At 36.4% G+C, this 13,576-nt stretch overlaps 1 protein-coding gene across 4 annotated transcripts in view; it reads right to left on the minus strand.

Moving 5' to 3' along the window:
- The window catches only part of Stag1 (stromal antigen 1), a 757,688-nt gene that overhangs the window by 212,879 nt on the left and 531,233 nt on the right, over positions 1-13,576 (minus strand). For 3 of the 4 annotated variants that reach the window (XM_052187535.1, XM_052187534.1, XM_052187536.1), the window contains one exon: positions 5,685-5,849. The exons of the other annotated variant lie outside the window; for it this stretch is intronic. In XM_052187535.1, coding sequence (XP_052043495.1) covers positions 5,685-5,849 — 165 coding nt within the window. The remainder of the gene's footprint in view (positions 1-5,684; positions 5,850-13,576) is intronic. 4 annotated transcript variants of the gene reach the window in all.

The following is a 13,576-nucleotide window of genomic DNA, read 5'->3' on the forward strand; positions in this document are numbered from 1 at the left end:
AATTTTTCCTAAAACATACTTAATGGAATAAAAAGCAGTGTGTGTGTGTGTGTGTGTGTGTGTATGTGTGTGTGTGTGTGTGCACATATCAATATATGAGCATTAGTTTCAAGCAATAACAATTACTTCTTTCCCTAGTCCACACAAGATCATCGGCATACAATATGATACAAAAGGAATTAAGGGGAAAAGGGGACTATAATCAAAACTCACAAGTTATTTTAAGACTTGAAATCAGCAAAACAGGTACCTTTTGGATGTAATTCAACAATATGGTGAAAAAAGTTACTACTTACATATTGAACAAAGAAAGAGCCTTATACATGCTAAGGAAGTTCTCTACCACCAAGCTACACACCTGGTTCTTAAAAAATTGTTAATTTGAGGTAATACCCTTCATTACTCCAATTCTAAGTAATTTAAACATAACCTACTTTTGACCTACAACTAATAAGATGCTTTTGTAATAGGTTTTTGAGAAGTTAGAAACAAAACCATTGGTGTATACCTTCTCTGTGGTTCCTTTAAAAATAATTATAGTCTTGCAAATGCACATTCTCTTTTAAACCATACACTTAAGCAAGGAAGCAAATATGTAGCCAAAGAATACATTTCTAGGATCCTTAAAGTAAGCTGCTATCACTGGAATGGACACAAAAGGGACATTGTTATTTCTTTTACTAACTGCTTGCCAACTACATGGAGCCTCTAACATTGGGAAAAATCAGAAGTTATAAGAAACTTAGAAATGTAAATTTTCTTATGAAGATGAAAAAATACAAAACCTATCACTGACTTTCATACGAGATGGTTACATAAAATGAGAACATGTCTAATACAAATAGCTACTTGTCTCAAGTCTTTAAATGTTTTAGCAACACATAGATATCAGAATGAATAATTTGTTTCTTCATTATAAAACTGAAAAGCTCATGAATATCACTTAAATAAGTTTAGTTCGCCTTTGCCTAAAAGAATATACATTAGTTCTCAACCAAATTTCTTAAATGACTGAACTGTTGAACTCTGGAGGTACAAAAAGTAATAATAGTGGTTTACAGAAAATTGTCTGAAGTGCTCAATAACACATAATGACCAAATTTAAAAAAACAAAACAAACTCACAGCTTACATGTTTTAAAATTACACATATGTTTACTGACATAAATTTTAATACTCAAAATGCCTACACTTTTAATCCCAGCACTTAGGATGCAGAGACAGGCAAATATCTCTAAGTTTGAAACCAGCACAATCTACACTGAGATCTGGGACAGCCAGGATGATAAAGACAACACCTCAAAAATAACCAGAAAGATAAAATGTCAGTCTAAAAGTTTCACACATGAATTTTCCAGCACTACACTAATAAAAATTTCTCTTATTTGGTGAACAACTAAGTCAAACAGCTAGGGTGACCAAGATGCTTTACCTCTTAGAAGTCATCTCACTGATGAGTGAAATGGTGACAATTTTCTTTCCTTCCTCACATGCCCTACTACAATTTGTAGTTAATAGAGACGAGATTATGACCATAGGATGTTTTGACTGTTGTAATATTGATGAATTTTTAAAAAATTGCTATCTAAAATACGTTAGTATTTTTCATTTTGTACTACTAAAGGTCAACTGATAGACTTTTAGTTCAGCCATTCAACAATAAATTGTTGAGAGCTAATTTTACTTTTTTAGGCTTTCCATTAGGCAAAAGGAATACAATATGAACTAAAAATCTATAAAAACTTTCATTATTTCCCCATAAGATCAAAAAGTTGTTAGAGTCTGATTCCAATCTTTTTACCTACAAATCATCATCTAAATTGCTCCAAGAAAGAAACTGATAAAACTGTAAATGTGATCAAGCAACTTGTGCTAATTATTTCTATTGCTATACAAAAGAAGTTTCCTACTTAATTTTGGGGGAGAGTAGAATTTCATGAATTCACTGTTTCTAATGTTTCTACTGGCTGAATAGTACTCCACTGTGTATATATACCACATTTTTTGCATCCATTCTTCCATTGAGGATACCCGGGTTCTTTCCAGCTTCTGGCTATTATAAATAGGGCTGCTATGAACATAGTGGAGCACGTATCCTTATTACGTGCTGGGGAATCCTCTGGGTATATGCCCAGGAGTGGTATAGCAGGAACCTCTGGAAATTTTTTACAATAACTGTATGAATAAGACTAACAGAAACTCTCTGAAGCATGAGATACTTGATATCTAAATTATTTTACTCACTGTGGTGACAAGGTTCCTAAAGGAAATACTGTAAGAGACAAAAATTTTATTTTAGCTTTCAGTCTCAGAGGGTTACAGCTTTATTGATAAGGAAGACACAGAAGAGGTCATGGCAGTAGCAGCCAGCAAGAGAGACATATTCACATGGTGGCTAATCAAACAGGCCAAGAGCAAGCTGCAACCAGAAACATTTAAAGAGCCATCTAATAGGTACCAACTTTGGCAAGCTAAGCCTTACATGCTAAGGGTTACAGTACCCTCAAAGCATTATGACAAACAACAAGAAGCAGCTCTGAGACCTGAGATTCTGAAGGACAATTGATTAGCACTATACTATAGGATCACTGTAAGCCTACACTTGCCTAGTAGAGCTTCAGCTTCAACTGAACACAAGGTCAGTAAGGACCTTACTTTTGAAACAAACCTATATATTCTCATTTCGTAGGAAGCAATTTATGTTCTTTTAACCCACAAATGTCAATATATATACATTTCATTTGGTTCCAAATTCATTGACATAATCTATTTGCTCAGTCCACCATGTATGTTTGAGATAGAATATTGCTCTAACTTCATGTTCCTCCAACCTCAGTATTTGGTTACAGGAGTACAAGATCATGCATACCTTTTATACTCTTTATACAACAGTTTATCATGACATTATGTTTGAAGTGGATAGGCAATATCTAATGAAATTACAAAGTTATTGTTAATCAAAGGTTCTTATCTATCATTTAAGCATTCATGCTCTTGAATAAAAAGCAACACAAGAAAATTTGTTATACAACAATCCTACATTTACAATTTAGATATAAAATAAAAATGATCAAATGTACTACTTTTAGGAGATAATATTATATGCAAACAAAATTAAAACATACTTAATAAATCATGGCCAGAGTGAATGAGGGAAAAAAATAAATTTGAAAAATCAGAAGTCAAATACAGAATAATAATGCCACCAATAGATTGCAGAATTAAAAACAAAATGATCAAAGTTTATACAATAATCTCAATATACCAAGTAAAGAAAAATTTGGGTGCTAAATTATTTTGAATGTTTTAAAAATAGTGAATAAAAGTCGAAAAGAAAGCAATAAAATATACTTGAAATGTAACATTTAAATCAAATTCTGAAGGATACAGAGTCCTAATAATCTATTTTCAGAAAATGTAGTAGAAAAGTGATGTGAAAACAATACATAAAATATTGCCTTGGTTAAGAATTTGTTCATATAATTTTGTGACTGGGGAGATGGGACCTTTGATAAAGTGTATGCTATCTGTGTAAAGAGCCTGGGTTCAATCCCCGGGTCCACATTAACACATGATAATAGGACTAGAAATATGGCTCAGCAGTAAGAGTGCTTGCTGCTTGGTTCCGAGAAACAATGTCACTTAGATTACAACCTCCGTGTCAAGAGATCTTACGAGGTTTTTTTTCTGTATTCTCAGACATTTGACTACACATATGCAAACTCCACTACCATCACATGTACATATACACAAAATTAAGAAAATAAACCCTAAAAAAGTATACACACTAACACAACTAGCCAGTTTGGAGGAAAAAAAGCTTTATTATATTAATTTTAACATCCAGTTATAATGTGTTTTAAAATATTTATAATATCTACACTTTTACATAAAATACAGAATTCTGAGAATAGTAAATTTATGTAAAATTCATACTTTTACATAATTCTTCCCTAATCATTATATTTGTCTTTCTAGTCAAAATTAAGAAAACTAAACCCCCCCAAAAAAAAATCAGTATTTCAGTAGCCTGATAATATTTTTCTCTCAATGTCTGAAGAACATATGGTCAAAGAAAATGGCCAAGACACTTGGTTTTCAAATATACTAATATAATGTACAGATGATCATTTACTCCTTCAGAAGGCAACTTAGACTTTTACAAGTATAATTCACATTGTTGGTTGTCACACAAATTCAAAGACCAATGTACACATCAATATGCAAAAAAGACAATATAAATTAAATTTCTCAAAGAGCTTTAAAATAAGATACAAATAAATAAAGACAAACTAATGACAAACTGTGTTGGTTCTGAATGTTAACTCTATTTCATAAATTATTGACAGGCTTTTCAGACTTACATTGAAATGCTATTTTAAAATTAGCAAATGAGAAATAAAGATTTAGCTTATTGTTAATAACTGGTTACCAGGAAAATACAAATTAAAGTAATAATTGATTTTGAAATACAATACAAAAAAAAACTGACACTGAGGATTGATAAGTTTGTTTCTTGTTTTTCAAGATAGTATTTCTTTAGGTATCCTTGGCTGTACTAGAACTAGCTCTATATACCAGTCTGGCCAACAAATTTACAAGAGTTCTGTCTACTCCTGAATGCTGAGATTAAAGGCACAGGCCACCACTGCCCAGTTACACTCCTTTTTGTTTATTGCTGGGTTATTTATATGTTTTTCTGGAAGAAGTGCACAGGCTATTCTCAATCTCATGAGCTTCCTGCCTCGCCACCCGAGTGCTGAATTTCAAATTTGTATTCCATACTCAGCATATTCAACTAAACACACCTTCAGGTTATACATGTGTTTTATTATTTCCTCCACTTCTTGGGGAAGGTGAAAGTTGAGTTTATTCAAGAGAAAAAATGGTATTATGTATTACATTTAAAAAAATAGCCCCTGAAGCAAAAAGATACAACTATGGCATTTTTAAATGGATATACAAAGACTAACATGAATAATTAGCATATTTTAATGGTAAAAATAATTTAACATGTTAAAGGAGTGGTGAAATAACTCTGGTTTATGTTTAGTGAAGCCATGAATAAAATCAAGGATCACTTGATTTTATTGTTGGAGAAATGAAATATAAGAGACAGTAAGTAGATTACTAAACTACAAAAATAAAATGTGAACAACAGTAAAAAAAAGATCACCCTAAGCTAAGGAAATAATATATAAAGTGCTTATTATATAAACAGAAGGATCTGGGTCTCCAAACACCTACAACCCCCACGCCACACACACACACACACACACACACACACATGTGCACGAAATTGTCTGAAAAATTCTAAAATCTGCATTACACATGTCAAATCAAGGTCAAAACTATATCAAGACAATACAAATTCTCATAGGCATCTCCTACTATTCATTTTCTTTAGTGTAACTGAAAGAATATCTTGCTAATAAACGATTTTCTTTATAAGCTAAACTGAAACACCCCATAAAGAATAACATTTTGGCTCAGCCAAAATTTAGCTGTACAGAGATTGAAGGAATGAATAGGAAGTAGAGTGCATGGGTAGAAAAACTCTCATCAAAAGCATACAGACAGGGATACACACAATGCACATGAGGAGTCAAAATACACACTAGCAGATTCCACACAGATTGCTAACTGCCTTGCTTTATACAGGAAAAAGAAACATTTAAAGTTTACCTGCATTGCACTCTTCCCCAGCTTCACCACCTCAAATAAGGTGACAGGATCCCCGTCGCCATTCTGTTGTGGGTGCCCATTGGCTCGTCCACGACCTGCTCCTCTAATTCCAGCTTCAATTCTGCTCTTTTCTCCTGGAGATTTTCGAGGTTTCTTATTTGTTGACTGAATAAAGAGATTTAAAAAAATGCACTAAATGTAAACATTCTTGTTTTATATAAACATAATCTTAAATTGTTTGATCCAATGACGGTGGTTTCGTCAAAGATCAATCAATAAAGAAAAACAATTTAAAATTTTCAATGACCAAAAATAACAATAAAAACATCAAAATTGAAGAGATATTAAAATAAAATTTTAGATCTGAAACGATTTTCTATATAGCAATGTTTGATGATTTTAACTATGTCTACACTTGACATTACCAAATTTATATCTTCCTCAAGAGACTCTCCTGCACTTTGTGTGCCACGATCACTAAAACACTCGTAGGAAATTTGGTATTTCCGATTTTGTTGATGAATTACTCAAAAGCAAACTAACAAAAAAAAAAAAACTTATTCTTTCAACAAATACGGAAAGCGGGCAATCTTGGAGCTGTTCATGATACCGGGGATACAGAAAAGTCAAAACAGTTCTATTCTGATACAGTTTAAATTATCAAATTATCACTACCCTCATGGCACAGTTATTTTCCTCTTTTGGTTTTCCCAGATATGATGTCATTTAGCACAAGCTAACCTCAAACTCACTATGTGACTGAAAAGACAAAACCAAAACCAATACAAAATAAAATAAACAAACCAACAACAAAAAGCTCTGAAATCCTGCTCCTTCCATCTCACCGGTGCTAGGTTTTATTTTAATATATAAATTTTTTTATTTTCTATATTCTTTGTTTACATTCCAAATGATTACCCCTTTCCCATTCCCCCCCTCCCCATATGTTCCATATGCCTTCTTTTGTCCACCCATTCTCCAATCACCTCCCTCCTTTTTCTCTGTCCTGGTACTCCCCTACAATGCTAGATCAAGTCTTTCCAGGATCAGGACCCTCTCCTTGCTTCTTCATGGGAGTCATTTGATATGCTAATTGTGCCTTGGGTATTCAGAGCTTCTGGGCTAATTAATACCCACTTATCAGAGATAGCATTTCCTGTGTATTCTTTTGTGATTGGGTTACCTCACTTAGGATGATATTTTCCAGTTTCAACCATTTGCCTACAAATTTCATTGTTTTTAATTGCTGAGTAGTATTCCATTGTGTAAATATACCACATTTTCTGTATCCATTCCTCCAGTGAGGGACATCTGGGTTCTTTCCAGCTTCTGGCTATTATAAATAAGGCTGCTATGAACATAATGGACCATGTGTCCTTACTGCATGTCAGGGAATCCTTTGGGTATATGCCCAAGTGCTAGGTAGTATTACACACATTCACCATTATGTTTGTTTCTGCAGTGTACTGACAAAACCCAGAACTTTGTGGGTGCTAAGCAATCTCCCAGTTAAGATGCATCCCCAGCCTACTAAGTTGTCAACATTGATACTAGCTACTGTATCCTAAAGCCAGAGAACATCAGAAATTTTTCTGTAGTTACTTTATCCAAATCCAGAAATGTCTATCCATTATACATCAACTAGCTACATGGCTATTGCTTCTCCAAATTAGCCAACATCAATTTTGCTAAATGAAAATTAAGAGGCATTATCTGCTTACTACCACCTACTGCCCCCAGTTATTTTTCTGTTTTGTTTTTCCCATGCACATTCTTATATAATCTAGGCTAATCTCAAACCCACTGTGTGGTTAAAGAGTTCTCTAAAACTAAAAAGTCACATAATTTTGTGGCTTTCCTCTCAGATAAATTATCCCTTTCTATACAATATTCATTGCCAGAGGATGTGTTAATCAGGTCTAGGTTTGTCATTTTTCTTTTCAATAATTATACTTTTCTGAGTAATTTATTTTCATTAAAGCCCTGTTTCAATTACCAATTTTCTGTCTCCTGTCTCCAAATCTATACTTATTTGTCTTCCTTTAAGATGCTGGAGGAGACCCCCTGTAAACATACTCTACTTCTATCTGCTGCATTACTAGCCTTTATAAACAGAGGGCACTGTAGGAACATTATACATCATAGCTGGGGAAGAGGTAGGAACCTAGAGACTTCTACAAAATTTGAGTTTTGTCAACATGACCCAGTTTTAGTTATCCTAGCACTATCACAGTCATCAGCTTCCATTCTTTTTTCTTTCATTTTTTTTTACTTATTCATTTTAAATCCCACTCACTTCCTGTCCCCCTTTCCGGTCACCTCCTCCCACAGTCCATTCCCTATCCTATTCTCCTCTGAGCAGGTGGGCATCCCACCGGCACCCTGGACACTTCAAGTCTCTGCAAGACTAAGCATTTCCTCTCCCACAAAGGGAGGCAGCCCAGCTAGTAGAACATATCTCACTTACAGGCAACAGCCTTCAGGATAGCCCCCATTCCAGTTATTCAGGACCCAGATGAAGGTCAAGCTGAACTTCTGCTACTTATGAGCAGGATACAGCTGACTCAGACACATAAAGACACCCACGGCCTAACAATGGACGAGACCTAGGGACTCTTATGAAAGAATAAGAAGGATTTCCGGCCCTGGAAAGGGGATAGGAATTCCACAGACCAACAGAGTTAACTAACCTGGACCCTAGGGGCTCTGAGAGTCTGAACCACCAACCACCATATAAAGGCTGCAGCACCCATTCTTAAGAAGCAGTAATTTCTTGTTATCTTTCCAGAGACACTTAAGATATGTAGAAACAGGATTTGTGTTAATTTTGTTATGCATGTAGACATCTGGAACATTCTATTTCTACTATTGATATATTTAGAGTTTTAGAAATCTCTAAAAATATCTTGACTTATTTCATTGAAGTTGTTCCATGCCAGTGCATAAATTTTAGCAATTAAGTGGTTGATGGACAGTTCTTTTAACTTTTCTTTTGATGCCAGGTGAGGAGGAGGGGTGGCCAAGAAGACGATACCACCTCTAAGGATGTAGCAGCAGTTAACTAGAGATTACTGGGTGAGAAGATCCAAATGCTTCCACACCTTCATGTCCTGCAACCCTTCTCTCTGGGTACATTAGAGGCAGTTAATAGTTGCTGGGAGAGTGGGAGACTTTTTAGTAGTTTAGTTGCTCATAAGTTACATATACCTAAGATTGTAAAGGAACTCTAAATAAATGTGCTGATATTCTAAGCTAGATGAGTAGGATTTTATATTTGATGACCTTTCTGTAGTAAATAGATGCTTCATACCGCCCAAAAAGATTCACATACTAAAGTTTAAGAAATATATGTTCATTTTAAGACAATATAACCAAATGTTCATAAACTGAATAGATTAAATTAAAATCAAGGAGAGTCTAACTAATGTCCTTGGCTTATCTTTTTTTAAACACCCCAAAATAACAATTCACCCAGGCTGAATAAAGACGCTACAGAATAAAAGAAAGAAACAAAGCACATAACCAGGTCGAATGCTTAGCATTTGGTTGGCCCCAAAACTGAAAATAAAACAATTGGAAAATTTTGAGAATACCTAATAGAAAATAGTTTCAATTTTTAATTTCCTGGTTTTTATTTCTATATAATACTTAGTGTAATGCCCTTGTTGCTAAAAAAAAAAAAAAAATGCATTTAAGTGTGTAGAGCTCACTTGTCACCCATAAAATAATAAAGAGTAGGAGTGACCTGAAAACTGGAAGTATCTATAACTGTAATAGCACTAAACAAAGAGGAAATCTATAGTAACCTTAAAATGGATAATATTCTATTAAACATTGTTATGAAGGAAAATAACAAATTAAACTTTGTAAAACTTAGAATTTTTTTAACTCAATATAGGAAAACAACTGCTGAACATAACAAAAAACTGTTCTTTCTCCCATTGAATCAAAATGATGTTTGGATCAAAAACCAGCTAAACACACAGTAGTGACTCTTCACAGTTCTCTGTCATTTTACAAATACCACTGAGCTTCAATTTCTACACTTTAATGGTAAGTTCTGGTAATTAGTAGTAAAAGTCCAGCTTTGTGCTTTTTTTTGTACCAGCGGACATACTCTACATTTCTCTGCAGTTTTTTTTACAAAAATACTGCTGAATTATTTTGAAAGAAAACATACAGATTTTAGGGGGAAAAAAGCTGACAAATTAAAAATAAATTTAAAACTTCTGAAATGTATTAAGTATAGTTTGTCATCAAAGAAATACAAATAAAAGCAAAATAAAATACCAGCTCAAAAAGCAGGAAGACCATAGTGTGGATACTTCGGTCCTTCTCAGAAGAGGACACAAAATATCTCCTAGAAAGAGATACAGAGACAAAGTGTGGAACAGAGACTGAAGGAAAGGCCATCCAGAGACTGGCCCACCTGGGGATCCATCCCATAGACAGTTACAGAATCCAGAAACTGTTGTGGATGCCAACAAGTGCTTGCTGACAGGAGCCTGATATAGTTGTCTCCTGAGAGACTCTGCCAGTATCTGAAAAATCAGAGGTGGATATTCTGATCCAACCATTGAACTGAGCACTGTGTCCCCAATGGAGGAGATAGAGAAAAGACACAAGGAGCTGAGGAGGTTTGCAGTACCATATAGGAGGAACAACAATATGAACCAACCAGGAGACCCAGAGCTCTAGACACTAAACCACCAACCAAAGAGTACATATGGAGAAACCCAATTCTCCAGCTGCATATGTAGCAGAGGATGGCCTTGTAAGACATCAATGAGAAGTGCAGCAGTGGCTCTTCCAGCTGAAAGGCCATCAGCAGTGGAACCAAGGCAACACAGGGTCCAGTTAGGCCCTGCGCCCACGACCACTGACCTTCGCTGACCAGCCCGGCGGCAAGCAGCTGCGGTTCTGCGGAGCCTTTCGCTGCACGGAAGCCATCCGGGTCACATGGCGGACCCAATTAACAGTCATAGCCCTAGGGGAACTTTGCTCGGACCTTGGCATCCCAGGCTTTGGCCTGGACTCAGGGACTGGGCGGCCAGGCTAACCTTGTGTGCGCCAGCCTGGTTGGTGAATCGGCTGCCCAGCAGAGTGAGCGGAACACAGGGGAGATCACAGCAGCATACACCTTCAGCGCTCCCTGGGGGTGCACACGGGCTCCATCTGGTCCACAGACACAATCTGGGGCAAGGCCTCAGGTGGAAGCCCTCAGCTCAACTCTCTCCGATTCAGATCAGCCTGGGCAGCCGCACCACATTTCCAGGTCCCTCAAGAGGCTAGCGGGGGCTTCCAGGCAGCCAGCTGGGAGAAGTCGGTGTGCTCCGGTAAATCCTGCGGGCCCCAGCGGGAGCCTTCAGGTGCCTGCTTCGGGATCTGAACAGCCTGGACAGCAGCACCCTGTCTGCAGGCAGTGCAGGGTGTAAGCTGTGCACCAGAGGCCAACGGAGAAGGGGCAGCTTGTACTAGTGAGTCCAGCACTGACAAGACCAAGTGACACCACTGAGAGCTAGATGGCAAAAGGCAAACGGAGGAACGTCACTAACAGAAATCAAGGCAATATGGCAACATCTGAACCCAATTCTCCTCTACCAGCATGTCCTGGATACCCCATCACACCAGTAAAACAAGATTTGGATTTAAAATCACTGGTCATGATGCTGGTACAGGAACACATGAAGGACATACTTAAAGAAATTCAGGAGAAAATGGATCAAAAGTTAGAAGCCCTTGCAAGGGAAACACAAAAATCATTGAAAGAAATCCAGGAGAATACAAAAGCCAACAAGGAGGAAATGCAAAAAACACTTAAAAGAAATACAGCAGAACTTTGGTCAACACGCTGAGTTCATGAAATATGAAACACAAAAATCTCTTAAAGAAATACAGGAGAACTTTGGTCAACCGGCTGAGGTCATGAAAGAGGAAACACAAAAATCTCTTAAAGAATTACAGGAAAGCACAAACAAGCAAGTGAAGGAGCTAAGCAAAACCATCCAGGATCTAAAATCAGAAGTAGAAACAACTAAGAAAACTCAAAGGGAGACAACTTTGGAGATAGAAAGCCTTGGGAAGAAATCAGGGGACAGAGATGCAAATATCAACAACAGAATACAAAAATAGAAGAAAGAATCTCAGATGCTGAAGATTCCATAGAAACCATGGACTCAACAGTTAAAGAAAATGCAAAATGCAAAAAGCTTGTAACCCAAAATATCCAGGAAATCCAGGACACAATGAGAAGACCAAACCTAAGGATTATAGGCATAGATGAGAGTGAAGATTTACAACTTAAAGGGCCAGCAAATATCTTCAATAAAATTATGGAAGAAAACTTCCCTAACCTAAAGAGAGAGATGCCTATGAATATACAAGAAGCCTACAGAACTCCAAATAGACTGGACCAGAAAAGAAATACTTCCCGACACATAATAATCAAAACACCAAATGTTCTAAACAAAGAAAGAATATTAAAGGCAGTAAGAGAAAAAAGCCAAGTAACATATAAAGGAAGACCTATCAGAATCACAGCAGACTTTTCACCTAACACTATGAAGGCTAGAAGGTCCTGGGCATATCCCATGCAGACTCTAAGAGAACACAAATGCCAACCAAAACTACTATATCCAGCAAAACTCGCAATCACCTTAGATGGAGAAACTACGATATTTCACGACAAAACCAAGTTTACCCAATATCTATCCACAAACCCAGCCCTAAAAAGGATAATAGGATGACAACACCAATACAAGGAGGGAAACTTCACCCTGGAAAAAGCAAGATAGTAACCTCTCATCAAACCCAAAAGAAGTTAAGCAATCAAATTTAAAAAAAAACGTCAAAAATGATAGGAAGTAACAATCACTATTCTTAATATCTCTTAACATCAGTGGACTTAATGCCCCAATAAAAAGACACAGACTAACTGACTGGATACGGAAACAGGACCCTACATTTTGCTGCTTACAGGAAACACACCTCAGGGTCAAAGACAAACACTACCTTAGAGTAAAAGGCTGGAAGACAATTTTACAAGCAAATGGTCTCAGGAAACAAGCTGGAGTAGCCATTTTAATATCAGATAAAATTGACTTTCAACCCAAAGTCATCAAAAGAGACTCTGAGGGACACTTCTTGCTGGTCAAAGGAAAAATACAACAAGAAGAACTCTCAATCCTGAACATCTATGCTCCAAATGCAAGGGCATCCTCTTTCATAAAAGAAACTTTATTAAAACTCAAAGCACACATTGCACCTAACACAATAATTGTGGGGGACTTCAACACTCCACTCTCCTCAATGGACCGATCGGGAAAACAGAAACTAAACAAGGACACAATGAAACTAATTAAAGCTTTGGACCAATTAGATTTAACAGATATATATAGAACATTCTATCCTAAAACAAAAGAATATACCTTTTTTTCAGCACCTCATGGTACCTTCTCCAAAATCAACCATATAATTGGTCACAAGACAGACCTCAACAAATATAAGAAGATCGAACTAATCCCATGCCTCCTATCTGATCACTATGGAGTAAAAGTGGTCTTCAATAGCAACAGAAACAATAGAAAACCCACATACACGTGGAAATTGAACATTACTCTACTCAATGATACCTTGGTCAAGGAAGAAATAAAGAAAGAAATTAAAGACTTTTTAGAACACAATGAAAATGAAAACACAACATACCCAAATCTATGGGACACAATGAAAGCAGTGCTAAGAGGAAAGCTCATAGCCCTGAGTGCCTCCAAAAAGAAAATGGAGAGAGCATACATTACCAGCTTAATGACACACCTGAAAGTCCTAGTACAAAAAGAAGCTATTTCGCCCAGGAGGAGTAGAAGGCAGGAAATCATCAAACTCAGGGCCGAAAT

Source organism: Apodemus sylvaticus, chromosome 7 (genome assembly GCF_947179515.1).
Source record: "Apodemus sylvaticus chromosome 7, mApoSyl1.1, whole genome shotgun sequence".
Taxonomy (NCBI): Eukaryota; Metazoa; Chordata; class Mammalia; order Rodentia; family Muridae; genus Apodemus; species Apodemus sylvaticus.